General features: G+C 38.5%; 1 protein-coding gene across 1 annotated transcript in view; it reads left to right on the top strand.

The window, feature by feature from the left end:
* The window catches only part of GRIP1 (glutamate receptor interacting protein 1), a 193,035-nt gene that overhangs the window by 35,666 nt on the left and 138,742 nt on the right, over positions 1-18,627 (top strand). Inside the window, exons 3-5 of the mRNA XM_035002883.1 lie at positions 3,939-4,074; positions 6,342-6,487; positions 13,951-14,034. Coding sequence (XP_034858774.1) covers positions 3,939-4,074; positions 6,342-6,487; positions 13,951-14,034 — 366 coding nt within the window. The remainder of the gene's footprint in view (positions 1-3,938; positions 4,075-6,341; positions 6,488-13,950; positions 14,035-18,627) is intronic.

The following is an 18,627-nucleotide window of genomic DNA, read 5'->3' on the forward strand; positions in this document are numbered from 1 at the left end:
TTTTGCAATAATATTAAATATATCCTGTGTCCAAAAAAAATCTTATTGGCATTTTTATTGATATTGTGAACTTCATAGATTAATTTAAGGAGCACTGATATATTTTTGATGTTAGATTATGCTACCCACTAGAATATTAATTCCTAGACGGCAAGGATTTTCTCCGTTTGGTTCAGTTTTATATCTCCGAAGCCTAGAATGATGCCTGGCATATATTAAGTGCTCAATTTTTTATTGAATGAATGAATGTGGTGCTTTTACATTTGTTCTGATCTTATGTTCCTCAGAAGCATTTTTGATGTTTTCTTCGTGTAAATTTTGTACATTCTTCATTAAATATTTTCCTAGGAATTTTATTTTTTGGTTATTGTAAATGGCTTTTTTTTTCTTCTATGATTACTTCTCACCACCTATTTGTTTATAAAGGATACGGTTTTCTGCACATTAACTTTGTAACCATCAATAACCATCAGTAACCATGTTTTTGAATTTTCTTGTTTGCAAGAACTTTTCATAATTCTCTTGCTTTCACCAGGCATCACTGTTACTTTCCTTAAAGCTTTCTGGAGTTCAGTAATTAAGAGGATTGAATTACAAACCCAAGGAAAACAGCAAACAACTAAATCCCATTCTATCAGTGTGATTCTTGTTGGCTATGTTGAGTGAGTACAGATACAGATGTAAACCTGCAATTTATTTGCTAAGATAATTAAATATGGTGATGAAGGAAAACATCTAATCCAGAACCATCTCATTCCTTGCCAATTGGGCATCATCTGTTCCCTGTGCTGCTTGCTAATTTGGGGATGCTACAGTCTTCTCTACATGGTCCTCTTAATTTGGGGAGGGATGTTTACAATTTAAATCACAAAGAAATTGGCACTACGTATCTACTTGCCTAAGTTCCGGTGTTTCACTGCAGAGTTTTATTCAGTAAGCTTTGATAGATAAGTGAACTCATGCAATTGAATGCATCTGTCATAATTTCTCTTTGCCATTAGATCATTATGCAAGCATTAAACACCAAAAAATACATAAATTGATTGATTCATCTGATGGAGACTGCAGATTAGCAGGAGGTAAACTCCAGAAGCATGTTCTTCCCTCTCCCAACTGCTTCATTTCTCCTGTTCCTTCCAAACACCCATAGAAGATTTAGTCAATCCTTCAGGGTCTAGAGATACTTACTGGCAGTTAACATTCTCGTGATTCAGCGCATTTTCTTGCAACAATATTCTATCCTTACTCCTGAGTTTTGCCTAATTTAGATTCCTCCTTTAGTCTGTTCTGCTCAGCTAATCCTGATCAATAAATACAGACAGATTAGATAGGAGACAGAATTGTGAAATAGATGCTGTATTTGGAACAGCCAGTCTTCACTTTACATTGTAGCCAGGACCATCTGCTGTGTGGCCACCTTACCCCAAACCACACCCTGGCATGGTGGTCTGTGACTCATTTACCTCTGTGACTAGGCTGTAAGCATCTGTGACTTTTTTGGTCTTTGAGTTTCACTGTCTGGCTCATAGTAGGCACTCAATAAATGCTTGAATCAATGAATGCACAAATTACTCAATTAACTGGCGCATCAATATTTTCTTTCTTTCATGTTATTAAAACTAGCACTCGGGGAGATATTTGAAACATTTTAAAATAAGAGGGTAATTGACTATTACCAGTTTAAAAAGAAGCCCAGATGGATTAATATTTTAACAAGAACAAATTAAACTAAAGGAATTCAGTTTTTTCTAGATGTCCAAGATTCAGCCAGAAGCCTGGTGTGGACCTGGGTCCCTTCTGGAGAAAACTGCATTGTCCACATCCCATAAGGCTGCACCTATTTTATGCAGGAAACATGTTCTTGAAAACCTGAGTAGGAATGAAGGTCTTATTAGTTAAAACTTATTTCTCCCTTGCCAGTTATTACTTTCATCGTTGCTTCTTTGTACATTTCTGATTGACCTTTGAGATGGGCCCTTAAAAAACTATGCTTCCAATTCTTCAAGTAAAGATCTGTGACCAAATGCTTAAATATACAGGATCAATCTATGTATTTAAAGAAAATGCAAAGAATTCTTTTTGGGGGCAAAATCGTTGAGCACATTATGTCTCTATAATGTGAATCGTCATCATCTGTTATGTAATTCTCATTATTTTAATTATTTAACCTAATTTTTTAAAGTAATGTATACCTAGCCTGCTGTCAAGAAGAACTTACAGGGGTTGTTTGTTAAGTTGACCTCTTTAAATACCAGCTGGGCCCATTTATGTTTTTATGGGAAATAGAAGGGGTGTTTTATTCTGATTTAAGGGGATACAGGTTAAATGCACACAGTGACAGAATTTTGTTTCAAATGCTTCTGGTAAATGATGGAAAAGGCCCTGTGCTTTTATGCACATGACAAGAATTTTGATCCTTGAATTTCAATCATGATTTGGTCTCTCATACAGAATGTAGTGAATGAAGCTGACATCATTCATACTCATAGACTTTTCCTTGCCTTCTACTTTAAAAAGCAATACTGCTCTCATATGCAGGGTCATGAGTCTGTCATGAAAAAGAGGGTGTTCTGGGGTGCTAAGGTCACATTACCTGGCAATCTTGAAAGCCTTGCCTGGAATGCTATTCAATACGTTGGTGAGGAAATCAGTGGCCTCCCCCCCGCCACCCCGGCTTCCTTCCTGGAATACTCTGTTCTCCTTACTAGATCAAATGAGTGATGATTTCCTTCCCAAACATGAGTTGAGTTTTTTTATTGGCTAGTGAAATATTATACCAGCAGCAACAATTTAAAAACTATTTGGTAAGCATCCATATAGATTTTTGAAATGATAATTAACTCTGTTATGTTTAATTAAGGAAGGGGAAGAGGTGTGCCAATAACCTTTTGGGTTTCTTAACTTTGAAGAAGAAAGGCCATTCTATGAGTGTCTTTGATGTCCTAGAAGATCACAACTCCTGAAATTCATAGTGTGATTCAGGAGGAATTGGTAAACTTGAGTTTCCCCATCCTTACCCAGAAAGTGTGTATGCAGAGGGGGAATAACATAACAGTGAAATTTGAAAACAGTGTTTATCCTATTTAACCTCTGGATAGGTCAGTGTTGACTCTACTCATTTTGCTTCTGAAAGAAAGATATGCTCAAAGTTTTCTCACTTCCTGTTGTGCCTAAAATCAGAAGATCTGGGTTCCCTCTTGGTGTATAGACCTTGTCTGGACAAGATCTTTGAGATCTTAAAATTTTGAAAGTAGAGAAAGGGATTTATGGCAGTTACCTGGAGATTCTGAGGACCAACCCCACCTTACCATATTGTGATACATCCTGTAAGAAGTGATGTGAGTTGTTATGTGAAGCCATTGTACTTTGTTTTCTGAAAGACAAAAAACAATAGAGTCAATAATATTTTTCTTCAACCTGTAGAAAGCTCTCTTCTCTTGTGTCTCTTGGCTTATTCAGCTGAAATGTACCAAGAACTTGGAGTTTGCTGCTGCGTGATATATTATTATTATTTAAAATTATTCTTGTCGTATTATTACTTAAAACTCTCTTCTAGGCCCTTATCTTACAACTCTCAGTTGTTCCCTTTGGAGTTGCAAGGAGAAAAACCAGGGAAAGTCGCTTGAGAATGGCAGAAAACAAAGGGCAAATATCATCATTTGCATATAAGCCATGTCGGACTCTTCATTGTGAACCTAGAGTGAACTACCCCACTGGTATCCATTTTAATAACCTATAGTGGAATATCTGCCTCCGCTTTATCTGCATACACGTCTTTATGAGATACTCTGCAAATGGTGTTGGAGAAGAGGCCACAGATCTTTTCTACATAAAAGAAAAAGTGGGGAGAGTTTATGGGAAGGAGTCCCTTCACCAGGCAGAACGGTATCTTGTGCTTCGACTGTCATTTAATAAGGCAAATGCTTTTCTTTTCACAGAGGAATTCAAGGGCTCCACTGTGGTCGAACTGATGAAGAAGGAGGGCACCACCCTTGGGCTGACGGTATCCGGTGGAATCGACAAGGACGGAAAGCCCAGAGTCTCGAACCTGCGGCAAGGAGGAATTGCTGCTAGGTAACTGCATCTTGGGGAAATGTAGGAAAAGGAACACAGGAGGGTAATTAATGCAAAAATTGAAGTTCCATCAGAAAAGGTCACGGGGCACCTGGGTGGCTCAGTCGTTAAGCGTCTGCCTTCGGCTCAGGTCATGGTCCCAGGGTCCTGGGATCGAGCCCCACATCGGGCTCCTTGCTCCATGGGAAGCCTGCTTCTCCTTCTCCCACTCCCCCTGCTTGTGTTCCCTCTCTCGCTGTGTCTCTCTCTGTCACATAAATAAATAAAATCTTGAAAAAAAGGTCACTAATAAATAAATGACAGCTGCCATCTGCTGGGCCGGTTTCGGAAGCTTTTCCGGCCTGTGCCGAGTCACCAGGGAGCCACCAGGCCCTCAGAAGACTTTCATTTTAAAATGCCTGTGTGGCTCTCGTCCTCCAATATGCTGCTGAGTAGCAGACCGGCTGCCGTCATGGAAATGGAGCAGATGACCCATATAACGTGCACCCGGGAACCTGCCATGGAGGGACGCGGTGAGCCTAGAGGAATAGGGAGGTCATCTCCAAGTGTCCGAGTAACAATTCTGCTCATCCCACATCGTCTCTGCTTTTCTACTTGCAAGATCTTCCCTTTCATCAAGACAAAGATGAGGCTTCCAAAAGGATAGAAAGCTCAGCTGAAGAGGTCTCATGGTGTCCTTGTTCTGATGAACAGCACATTGCCCTAGTCGTGGCCAAAGGCAGAATGTCCTGCATGCTGGGTACAGGTGGGCTTGCTTTATAGACGGAGTCACCAAGTACTTCAGATGGGATGGTCAGGTTTCATTACAAGTGAGGTTCATGTGTCTTAAATCCTGGACACCGGTAGTCTTGTCCACATAATCACAAATTAAGTTTTAGAGTTCTTGCTTTATAAAGTATCATCGAAAAGAGTGATTACTTTGGATGATCAGCCTGTTTGTACAATATTATATAAGCTTCATCCAATTGATTGCTCCATAATCTGAGGTACTGTATATAAAATAGGCTGATGTCAACACAAGCACCTTAATCTTCTTTTTTCAGGAGGAGACTTCTTTCCACACCCACAGCCTCCTTTATTTTATAACAGTTGTGGCCAATCGGTGATGCTAGGGCTTTGTATGTCTCCAGAACTTTTTCCTATGTAGCCCAGAAGCGAGAGTAAATAGGGGGAAAATGCCATCTTCACTTGTATTGATGCTGTAATTAAAAGTTGTGCTGTGCCGATCACATGATCAATGACCAACTATTCATTGTTTAAGGCACTACCATTTTACAAGTAGTAAACTAAAATAACTACAGATAAGATCCGTGCCCTAAGAGGGCTTATAACTTACTAGAGGAGATGAGTATAAAAAGCGTGAAAAGCTTGGGAGCAATAACAGCATTGCAAAATAGTAAAAAGCAACAACGTGACCATTGTCACGGAGCATTAGGTGGTTAAGTTGTCCAGTGAGAGTTAGTAAATCTGAGGGAGGAGGAACAGAATGGACCGCAGACTGGAGCAGATTAGGGGAGCTCGACAAAGAGGAATGATTAGAGCTGGACTTATATAAAATAAATGCATTTAGGTGTTTCTGTTTGGGGATGGACTGTCTTTGGTCTCACTGCCTGCTCTTGCCTTAGAAGTAAAGTCTGTCTAAAACCCCCAAAGTAGCCACAGTTCTATTATGGTGTCAGAGAGGCAAGAACAGTACTGAAACCCAGTGCTTTCATTGTAATTTGTTCTCTTTCCTTTTTTTTTTTTAATCAGTCCTGCTATAAGCAATAAATAGCAAAATAAGCTGACCCTTTCTTTAGCCCTCAACAAACTCCCAGGGAAGATCTTGAGAGCTAGGAAAGAGTTAGGGAGGCAGGCAGCAAAATGAGAGAGAATAAAAAGAAAGAAATAGTCCTGGCATGCCAGGATCTGGATAATCTGCTCCTAGAGAACCAACTCTTTTATGGGTAGAGCACCCAAACAACAACCAAAAAACCTCTTTATCTCGTTTCATGGTGCTCTTTAAAAATAAAAGAGGCAAAGGGTTAGGAAAAAATCAGAGACCATAGCAGATGCAGTAGAGGGCTTTCAAAGTATAGCAGTCAGGAGGAGAGAGATCCGTGAATCTCTCATCCGCCTTCAGCTGTGCTCCTACTCCCGGGGTGGGGGTGTGGGGGCAGCCACACAGGCCTTTGGGCTTGCGTGCATTTTCACGAAGGGAAAGTGGAAAACCCAGTCAGGCCTGTAGGGAGGACAGGTCTGCTGAAGCGACATTCCCTATTTTGCAGAAGTGATCAGCTGGATGTGGGTGACTACATCAAAGCAGTGAATGGGATCAACCTGGCCAAATTCCGCCACGATGAGATCATCAGCTTGCTGAAGAACGTCGGGGAAAGAGTGGTTCTTGAAGTCGAGTATGAGCTGCCACCAGTCTGTAAGTAATCACAACTCGGGGCAGAACAGCTGGGCCACATTTTTGCCTAAAACAATGGGTTCTCCATTTTTCCCCCTTTTGCCAACATTGTCTCATTACAGGAATGACAGAGCATGGTTTCTTGATATTTAGACATTATTTGAATTGATAAACCTATAGGCCACTCCAGAAGAATTAAAAAGAGCACAGATAACAATAAAATTATATAGGATTTATGTTCCATTCAGGTGATCTGTGTACATCATATTTGCCACTTAAGCTATTTTCATCAACAGTCAACATATTTACAAATTCTGTACATTAATTTCCACGCTTTGTACTTAGTGACTAGGGTTAGGAAAAGCGTGTTTAATGTGTTTCATGTTGATTCTTATATAGTTATGTTAATTTCTGAAGCATGACGATACATTCAAAACGCATTATCCTCAAGTAACAATAATAGTAATAGTAATAGAAACACACATTTCAGTAATAGAACCACAATGTCCAGCATTATAAGGAACCTGACTTGCGTGGATACACTTAATCGTCATCGTAAGGGAAGTCAGCATAGCAGAGCTGAACTTTGAAGTCTAATAGCCAGGCTCAAATCCCAGCTTCACCCTTAACTAACTGCATGCCTTTGAGAAAGTTATTTAAGCTTTCTGTGTCACAGTTTCCATATCTGGGTAATGGGCATAATATTCATTCCTACCCATAGATCAGTCGTGAGGATTAAACGAGATCGTGTTTGTAAAGCAATGAGAACAGTGGCTGGCACTATAAAATATTTTTTATGAATAATGAATACACAAATCAGTCAGCACTGTAAGACAGGCATTATCATCATTATTACTCTCATTTTACAGAGGCTTAAGTTAATTATCTTTCCCAAATACATAGGCAGCAAAGTCAGGATGTGAACCCAGACTCTCTAACGCCAAAGTCCCTATGCTTATTCATTGTGATATATACATATGCCATGTGTTACTGCCGTCCTGCATTTAAGCTTTGGTGTTCTAGGACCACCTCTCCTGTTACTAAGCTATTAACATGGACACTACCCTGAGAAAGCTCTTTGCTTTTCTCTACCAGTGAGAACTCAGGTTGAATTTCTTTTTAAAGATTTTATTCATTTATTTGTTCATTTATTTGACAGAGAGGGAGAGCAGGAGAGCACAGGCAGGGGGATCAGCAGAGGGAGAGGGAGAAGCAGGCTCCCCACTGAGCAGGGAGCCTGATGCGGGGCTCAATCCCAGGACCTTGGGATCACGACCTGAGCCCAAGGCAGTCGCTTAACCCACTGAGCCACCCAGGCATCCCTCAGGTTGAATATTAATAACTGATAATAACATGTTTGTTCAGCAATGACTTCTTGAGCATTTGCTACAATCCAGCCACCGCTCCGTACATTCTGATGGGGGACGACAGATAACAAAACAAGATCACAACAGAGAAGTAAACTAGATAGTATGAATGCTAGTAGTCCTGAATGCCATGGGAAAAGAAAGAGCCAGGAGAGGGATTGGGAGTGCCGGGAGAGGGGTAGGATTGCCATTTTGAATAGGGTGGTTAGGAACAGCTTCACCAAGAGAGGACATTAGCCCATGACTTGAAGGAGGTGAGCAAGGTGGTGTGGCTTTCTGGGGGAAGAGGACTGCACAAAGCAGAACAGCCAGCACTGAAACCAAAGGCAGGGATATACTGGGGGTGTGGTAGAAACATTATGAAGGGTGATTTGGCTGGAGCGGAGTGAGCATGAAGAAAAGTAGGAGAGGAGGTCACCCATCCAAGGAGAGGGGGTCAGAAATGTAAAGCATGAGGTATATCTGTAGGCTACTGGAAAGGACCTTAAGTTTTGCTCTGAATGATAGAGGACGGCATTGTATGATTTGCGGCAAAGGAGGTACATGATCTAATTTCTATTTTCAAAGGCTCCCTCTGGCTGCCGTGTTGAGAAGACACTGCAGTGGCAAGGGGAGACGCTGGGAGGCCAGGTGGGGGGCTGTTGCAGTGATCCAGGTGAGAGATGGCCAAGGAGATGGGAAAAAGCAGTTACATTCTTGATCATTTTGAAGGTAGAACCAACAGGATTTCCTGATAGATTTGACGTGGTTTGGGCAGAAATAGAGGGGTCAAGGACCACCTGAGATTTTGAGCCCGAGCAACTAAAAGGATAGGGTTGCCATTAATGGAGGAGGGGGGGTAAATGTGGGCAGAGCTGACTTGTGAGGAGATCAGAAGTTCATTGTTTGAAATGCTACCGTGGAGGTGTCTATTTGACGTGCAGAAAGGCAATGTCAAGAAAACTGGAGATGGGGTTAGGAGTTTGGGAGAAAGATCTGAGCTGGAAATGTACATTTAGAGTAATGGGAACATAGAAGGTGTTTGAAGCTTTAGGACCAGATGACAGCACTTGGGGAGTGAGTGTATATGACCAATCATGAGTTCTTATTCTTAACATAAAATCCAACACTGAAAATTTAATGGTGTTTTTATAACAAAATCCACTGAAGTCTGTGTTCAGAAACCTTGCTATACTATAACATTTTTCATTTTCAGCAAGAGTAGGTAGTAGAATCGAGCACTGAGAGCTTAGACTGTGTCACCGGTTAAATGTCAGTTTTCCCCTTTCTAGCTTTATTATTTAAGTTCTCTGAGCCTTAGGTTTCTCATCTGTAAAATGGCTATATAGATGTAGAACCTTTATAAGAATTCAAGACTATAATCGTGTATTTAGATCATCATCATGCACTTAGTAAGCCATAGTGCCTTTAGCCATTTTTACCATTATGATTACAATAAAGTACTGTGTTTTCTTGAACTTAAAAAGAGTCCATTTGTTTTGAAATCACTATCTCAAGCCATCGCCAGGAGTTAAGAGAATCCAGATACCTAGAGCTAATGCTCTTTGATTAACCATTTTTACCACTGGGGATATAAATATCAATAAAACACAACCTCTTCCTAAAAAGAACTCTTAGAATAGCTGTCAGGTTGGTAAGGCCAGTAGTAGAGATTTGCCGAGTTAGGGGTTATCTAGAACTAGGGGTTTCAGAGGATTTGAAGGAGGTTCTGCAGGCCCAGTAAGAAAAGGAGCATTTTGGGCAGAGGGTACAGCAAGAAGGTAAGAACATAGCCCAGTGCAAGGTTTGAACTACAAACAGACTGGAGTTGCTGAAACACAAAGGGAGAGAAGACCTGGAGGGGAATAGGCCAGCGAGGCAAATAGGAACAAAACGGTGGAGGGCCTTGGAAGCCATATTGGTGGAGCTTGGATACTATCAGGTGGGCAATAAGGAGCCTTTAACGGCTTTTAAAGCCAAGGAACATCATCATCATCAGATTTGAGTTTTTAGAGTTACTATTTTAGGGAGCCAAATGGAGAATGGATAAGAGGCTATAAGCCCAAAGGGTGTTATAATTTTCCAAAAGCAATGTGACATCCTGAATAAATACAGCTTTAATAAAGTTAAAGAGGAAAGAGTAAGCATCAGACATATTCAGGGGTTAAAACCTATCATGACTTGGTGATTATACCAGCTTTTCCTTCCTCATGCATTAAAGCTGATGGGAAAAGGGAAAAAATATTTTTAAAAAACAAAGTGTGAACTTGATGGTAGAAATCAGATAGAAGAGACCTATTCTCCGCAGATTATCTCTGTCTCTATTATGTTTGGATAAATTAATAAGATCTTTGAGTTCAGGGAGGTTGAAGGGATTAATAAGCATCCCCTTCCCTGAGCTCAGACAGCTAGCAGGAGCCAGCCGCTGCCTTGAGGCCCTGGGGAGAGAGCTGATTGCCGAGAGATAAGCCGCCCTAGGCGGAGACTGTTAACTCTCTCAAGTATCACTGCAATTTCAAGCTCAGCCACCCACAGAGTCCAGAAGGAAGTGGAGGAAGGATATGTGTGTGCATATGTCTGTGTGTATGTGATCTGATAGAGAAGAAATGGAACTTGGACCTTGCGCAAACCACTTACATTGTGTAAGATTCAGATTCTTTATGAAAATGGAATGGTTGACCTACATGAGCTCGGAAGTTCTCTTTGACTTTAAAATTATGTGGTGTTCGAGACTGTATTTAGAGAAGCTATTACCAATCCGTATCTTAGGTATTTATATATTAAATTTGGTCTAGAGCAGTGCCTTCATATTTTTCGGTGACATAACCCCTAAAGGATTTTGGACTATTACATAATCCTCATTCATTTTTTAGTTAGCACCTAACATTCTTTATCATGAGCTTAAATAGGTGGAGAGTTTCTGGCATAATGTTTATATGTCTTTAAATGGTGTTTCCACTCAGACCTTGGAATTACATATTTGCTTCATTTATTTTATGGAAAACGTCTGCCACAGCATCTGATTGGCAAAGGCAGTCCTCTCTGTTAAACCATCAGCTAAATCAGACTAGCTTTCTATCAGAAAGAGTCCTTCTTTAATTCAAATAAATGTGTTAAAACATGTCCCTGTGATGGCGTCCTTACTTCTCAATTCCCATTCTAAGAGAGACAGACAGGTGATTGATGATGATGATGACAATGATGGGGATGGGGGAAGCAGTCTCAGGTCTCCTCCATGTAGTTCATTCTGGAATTCAGTCTGAAGGAGCAGAAGCTACCCAGGGAAAGCACTTCCTATGACAGTGGTAAAGGAAAAACAGGACAAGCCCAACTACCTGAGCACATTTCCAACCTCTCCTTACATCTCTTAACATCCCATTGGCCAAAACAAGTCACATAGAATCCCAACATAATGAGATAATGAGGAGGGAAAGTATCCAACTCCTATTCTGCTATTGAGGTAGAAGTTGGGGAGGCGGGGAGTAGTACATAATTTAGAAAAATCTAATCTACCATAGTAAAATAATACAATTTCACATATGGAAACAAGGGACAACAGTACAACAATTTTTGCATTGAGAAATTCATTTCAACCTAGCCCTTTTGCATACTGGATTTGATTCTTTGGGGAAACCCCTTATTTGGATAGATATGTCCACATATGCAAATATGAAGTAATGAATACAATTCACGTGGCAATATAGGGTGTCCAGTTACTGAATATGAAAACCAAGTCACCAAGATCTAGTCATGCAAATAAAAATTATAAAGACTAAATCTATTTCATTAAGTATATCAAAATGTAGTCAACATTCACATTTATTTTTGTAAATGATAAACAGCAAGAATGTGGATAATCTAAAGCTGTAGATAATCCTAAAAGTCTTTATATTGACTCTAGATTTGATTATAAGATTTTGTGGTCAGCAAGAGTTAGCTCAAGCAAATTAAAATTACAGTGCATTTCATTCCCAGAACAGACACCCAGCCAACAAGGACAGGTGGCCCAGAATTAGAATTTGGTTGTATATAATTGAAAGTTGATTTAATGATTAAATGAAATAATATTTGTAAACCACTCTGCAGATTTCCTGGCACACAGTAGATGCTCATTAATTATTTCTCCCCATATCTTTTCCTTTCCTTTCTATTTGTTCCAGTAGAACAAAAAGATCATGTTCTTAACCAATTACTTCAGGTGGCTTGTTGGGTCATGGAAATAAGAAAACATTTGGTTTGAACTCAATTTTTTTTTCATTTAATTAAAACTGTACCTCAACACTTTCAGCTATTTAAAGGTACTGTTCCTAGCTGATTAAAATGAACTGAAATTCCCCTGATAGCAAGAATATGACATTTAATTAAATCAGCAGTATACCAAAACATTTGTTCAGCTGTAGGTTTATGTTGTTTTTCAGCAGATCCAAGTTCATGTTGTACTTTATATCCCAGCTGGATGTGTGCAGTTTTGTGAATTTAACTGTGTACTTTTCATAATCATGTTTATTCCTTTGACGATTCAGACTTTCTGATAATTAAAAATAGCTGCAATTAATGCTAAATTAAAATTGCTTCCTATCTCTGTAAATGGTAAGAAATGTTCTTTTAAAAGATGCAATTAAATTCTGTCTATAGAATCTATACCTGTATCTATTCTATCCATATATTTCTTGTTGATAGTTTTATTTTTTTTTAAGATTTTATTTATTTGACAGAGAGAGCACAAAGCAGGAGGAGAGAGAGGGAGAAGCAGGCTCCCTGCTGAGCAAGGAGCCCGATGTGGGACTCGATCCCAGGACCCTGGGATCATGACCCGGGCTAAAGGCAGCCACTTAACCAACTGAGCCACCCAGGCGTCCCGATAGTTTTATTTTTTAAAAGGTTTATTTATTTGAGGGAGAGAGAGAGAGTGCACATGAGTCAGGGGGTAAGGGGACAGAGGGAGAGAATCTCAAGGAGATTCCAGGCTGAGCACCCAACCCAACATAGGGCTCACTCCCATGACCCATGAGATCATGACTAAGCTGAAACCAAGAGTTGGAGGCCTAACTGACTAACCACCCAGGTGCCCCTCTTGTTGATAGTTTTATGTAATAAATTTTTCAAGATCTAATAGCAACGTAAGAAGTGTGCCATTGATAATAAACACAGCATTAGATAATTAGTTATCATTGTACAAATTCAAGATTAGGATCTAAGACCATCAAATTCTACTGTTTGTAAATTCTTTTTTGTCCCTCTGAGTAAAAACATCCCTGTATCCATAATGATGAAATATTAATTTGTGGAGATTTGTTTTTTTTTAAATTCAGCAATGGTGTACTATATAACCAGAATTACTCACCACTTTCCTGAAAACAATCTCACAGAAGAATTCAGTTACTATACCTTCTTGCAACTCATACCCTGTGTTACACATGTATACTCTGTGTAATATTAATTAGATATATCAACTTGGTCATGCAATTTTATTTTGTGAAATAGAAGCAATAAGCAGACAAACACAACATATGCATGATGGTATCAAATAAAGCTAAGTAAATCTTTATTTTATTAGACAGCAGTAATATTCTGAATGTACATCAGAATTTTTTTTTGCTCTCCAAGTTTGATTTGGGTTGTCTTTGTTAACTGAGATGCATCATGTCAGAAAATCTATCTGCATCAGCCTAATCTGTTAATGGTAATTTGAGAGTAACACTTTTTCTTCCTGTACTAGCTGCAAAAATAATATAAATACATTATTTCAAGTTTTACAAAAATCCTACTGTTTTTAGATTTTACAAAAGGGAAATAATTCTATTGATTATATGAAGATTGTATCTCTTACAGAGTTTTAACAATGTGATTATTATGTTCCACTTATAAGCTGGCTACATAAGAAGAAAGAAAGTACCTATGATTTTGATTCCACTTGGGCCTAAGCCTAAATCACTTATGCAGACAACTATTTTATGGTATTTGTATGATATTCCAAGTATTTTTTCTAACCTTGTCTTTGAAAAGAAATTATTGCCCTTTGATTGCTCATAAGAATTATTTGCAATAGGGATCTGTAGCGTCTTATGCCACATCAAAAAAATGGGTATGTTCTTATGACTTAAGACTTCTATTTCTCTCTCCCTTCTCTGCATTCAGCTGTTCAAGGACCGAGTGTTATTTTCCGAACAGTGGAGGTCACATTACATAAAGAAGGCAATACCTTCGGTTTTGTAATACGAGGTAGGTGGTAGCTGGAAAATGTGAACCGTCAGATATTCTTGGAGAATTTGTCAATGAAATATTAGGAGTGAACTAGAAAATCATCCAAAAAACAACAACAACAACAAAAACAGATGTTTCTTTTTTTTTTTTTTAAGATTTTATTTATTTATTTGACAGACAGAGACACAGTGAGAGAGGGAACACAAGTAGGGGGACTGGGAGAGGGAGAAGCAGGCTTCCCGTGGCGCAGGGAGCCCGATGCGGGGCTCGATCCCGGGACCCTGGGATCATGACCTGAGCCAAAGGCAGACGCTTAACGACTGAGCCACGCGGGTGCCCACAACAGATGTTTCTAATGCATAAAGTCATCTTATAATATTTGCACCCACTGTTTTAAAAAATAAAGCAATGAGTGGGAATCAAAGTAGAATCCAAATGACCTAGATTTGTTTTCAGCCCATTAGTACAGACCAAGAAGTCACCATTTGTATACCTTATCAATTCATTTGTCCTACTGATTTATCACTTTTCAACGAATGTGTTTGCTTTCCCTGTATACTTTCCTGTATCTCCGAGTCAAAATGTTGATAAGTATGGCTTGATTTGATTTAATACACTAGGTGTAAGCAACCTTGTTTAAATTATTTTCTCCTGAAATACATTTTGTTATTGTAGCTTTCTAAAAATGGATTGAAGATAATCTAATCCCTGGGAACCTACGTGCATCAGCTTAACTTACTTTATTATGGGATGACATTAATAATAAAGATTTCAGGTGACTCCAAGTTGTCTATAAAACCATTAATTCTGAGCTGTAATTCTGGCTTTTAATATTTTATTTTTCTTATTAGCAGTTTCACACCTTAAAGACTACAGAAAAACAGCTCATAATTCGTAGTGTGACAATAAAGTTCAATAGGGAACTATGTAGGCATCAAGGAATTTTTTTAACATTTCACATTTCTTGTTTTTTTGTGTTTTTACCTATAATATTTTATACTTCACCAGGGTCAAACTTTTATCCAAATTATTAAAACATTAGTGAAAATTAAGCATCTTAATAAACATACATGCAACAAGGAATAAAAGAAATGTGTTCACTTATATAGTTTTGTCTTAAATGACTAAGCTTTAAACATTGGATTCGATTCCGTGCCAATTATCTAGCAAATCAATCAGAGATTTATTAAGGACATGTCAACATGTCAGCAGAGGGCCAAGGACTGGGGAGTCATAAGACAGCTCCCTATCTGCAGGGAATTACAATCCAGTGAATTTAAGACATAAGTTGATAAAGTACCCAAGTGAGCAGTAGAGAAAATGGAAAATGAGGAACTCACTGCGTGATTTAGACCAGCAATTTATTACCTTTTTCTGACCAGCTCCTATTTTTAGATGGAGCATTTTACCTTAATCATTTACCTTAACCATTCCCACATTTCTGTGCCAGAGAACTAGATGAATATAATAAAAAGTCAGTATACAAGTAATTTTGGCCCAGAGGGTGGTAGATACAAATCTGTTTTTGCAATATAGGTATGATAGAGGGACACACTTGAATTACATGCCTACAAGCCTAATTATTGAAAAGCTGCAGTAAAAAATACTGCTGGTGCAAATATTCATTACTAGTTGCTGTATTAATCAATAACAAATCAAATTGCTAATGAAAGAGCTAAAACAACAGTAATTTATCATTAGGAACAAAAAAAGAATGGAAACATTTGAAATCTACAACCACCTCAAGACAACCGATGATATAATGTCAACAAAACACCCGTCCCACCATTTGCAGGAATTTAAATATCTGTATGTGCATGCAGAATGAAAGTTTTCTACTATAAGCCTAGAATACTACCCGGTATATCGTAGGCACTTAATAAATAAATGAATAAATAATTGAATGTTGCCTAGATTTGTGTGGACATAAACTTCTTAACATTAACACTGATTTTAAAACCTTAGTAATAATGAACCAATTTTGGTTTATGAGTACCACATTTTTGTAGGCTTTAAAAACTCCCTTAGTATATTAGTTGAATGTAAGTTTGTGCAATTTCACATAATTTTTCATAAGAATCAAATAAAGCATTTATATTTTTAGATTAGTTTGAGGCCCACTTGAAGAGTCTTCCATGTTCAAAAGGTGGCCCCCACCCCTCCCTTCAGAATCTCGATTAATCACAAAAAGAGTTGCAGAATGAGAAAGTACTGTGGGTTAATGTTATCACGGCAGAGAAGACATCATGGCATCGATGGAATTTGAGCTAAAGTTATTTCAGTGAGAGTACCAGGACTTTTGGGAAGGAGGAGGACAATATCACAGATGGAACACATTCATTTAGAATTGGTGAATTTCTTCTTAACCAGTTAGAATGGGTGTTGGAACGATAAAGCAGGCTTTTACCTGATAAATGGAATTGCATTTCTAATGCTGTATGTCATAGGTTCTAAAACCTTGACTCCCCAAATGATAGAACCTGGCACCTATAGAATGAAAAATGATGTTCTGGGCTAAATCTTGCAGAGTTAAATTTCAGTTAATTCCCTTGCCACCAAGCTAAGGAAGATGGCTTGGAATAATAGGGAAAGCACTCTGCCACTAAGTTCCTTTTCACTTTGGGCAAGAAAACTTTCTCTATCAGTCATTCTCAACTAGAAAATTGTAGATCGGGTCTCCTCATCTAAAACATGGGGGAGCCCAATATTCGGGTTTGGTTTTGCATTGTGGCCCTGACATTGATATTTTCAAAAAGTATTCCAGGTGAATGATGCTAATGTGCAGCCAGGACTGAGAATACCACTGGTCTCTGAGTGGTCTCTGTTTTGCTTTGTAGCTCCAAACATCTAGAACCTAAGTGAATCACAAGCTAAATGTGGTTCCTTATTTCAAAAACTGATAAAATGTCACATATCGAAAAATTTAGAGCTATCTCACCTTTTGCCATGCATTCACTATTACGGATTTAAATGTAGACCAGATCAAAATTGTGGGAAGTTTTGTACTGTCTTCAGCCCCCATCATTTTCTAAATCAACATTCCTTCAGGAGAAAACAAATCTATCTTTTCATGATCACTTTGCAAAAGAGAAATTACATAATAGTATTTATATAAATATGGGTAAGCATGGGCTGTAATTTATTGTCATGATTTTCATTTTAAAATGTTTTTCTGAGGAAGTTGTGAATTTCCTATTGTAAGTAAGGAGGAACTTTGAAAGAAGCCATCAAACTGAGGGAAAGAGTGAGATACTGAAATGGAGTATAATCAGGCAGACTGAATAAATCATTTGTAATAGAAGTGAGCAGAAAGGAAGCATTTCCCTTCATCAGGAACAGTGAATGCCTTTTGATTTTCCTTTGAGGCTAGATTCTTTAAGTTGACCTCTCTACCTGTTCCAAGTTTGAGGAATGCCAGTCTGTGCTACCAGGCAGACGTTAGGGAAGGAATATTTGATGGTAATATTCATACTTATCAGATACTGGCAAACTAGGGACCACCAGGTAGGCAGCCATGATGGTGATGTATGAAGAAATCAGGTCAGATGCAGAATAGTTAAGAAAGTGGAGATGTCCAGCCTGAAGAAGATGAGACTTAGCAGGTGTATAATCACTGTTTTCAACTTTCAGAAAATGTTTCTTCTAGTAGAGAGCATCCATTTTTGTTTCACTGCTCTAAATAATAGAGCAAGGACCAGGAGATGAAAGTTGAAGGAAGACAGATATCAGATGAATAATTAGAAAGAAGCTTCTAACACCCCTACATGTCCGAATGTGAAAGGGCTGCCTCGAACCTAATAAGTAGGCCAACTGGTGGGTCTCAAGAAGAGGTTGGGGAAGCACAGATTATGGAAGTTTTACAAAGGGGTCCTGGATTTAGAAGAGAATTTATAAAAAAAAAATACCTTCCATCTTGAAGTTTTTCTGTTTCCAAGAATTCTTGAGCATAAATTGTCCTTATACAAAACTAAAATCTCCATTTAAGTGTTGCAGTTTTTTTAAATAGTCTGTCAAATTTGCCCCCAGTTTTTTGAACAGCCCAACTTTAATGGAACGCACTCAGCCTCTTGAATTTTTTCTTTCTTGTTTTAGACACTTATATAGTTTTTCCCTCTTCAGTGTTTGCTTCCTTTATGTCAGGTTGTAGACCTACTCACCTGTATTATAGCCCAGGTTCATTGGCCCCAGGTATACCCACCTGCACTTTGTTCATAACTGACTGTTCTAATTAAGCTAGTACTCGTAAGTAGTTCATGCTCTTGTGACACTAGTTGTTAAATATTTTCTATGTCACCCTTGAATGCAGCCATATATTTATGGACAGGTGGAGACATTGTGACTCCAAAAGCGTATTCTATATAAAATGAGTAAGATTTTTGGAAAAAATTTACATGTTTTCCTCTACACATTAACAAAATATACTTTAGTTTCTCGGCTGGCATTTTGTAAGTGATTCTTTTTAATGGAAGCATTGCTAAGCTGTATTTCTTTCTTCCTTTCTTCCTTCCTTCCTTCCTTCCTTTCTTTCTCTTTCCTTCCTTCTTTCTTTCTTTCTTTCTTTCTTTCTTTCTTTCTTTCTTTCTTTCTTTCTTTCTTTCTTTCTTTCTTTCT

Source organism: Mirounga leonina, unplaced genomic scaffold (genome assembly GCF_011800145.1).
Source record: "Mirounga leonina isolate KUSES-001 unplaced genomic scaffold, KU_Mleo_1.0 Mir_126, whole genome shotgun sequence".
Taxonomy (NCBI): domain Eukaryota; kingdom Metazoa; phylum Chordata; class Mammalia; order Carnivora; family Phocidae; genus Mirounga; species Mirounga leonina.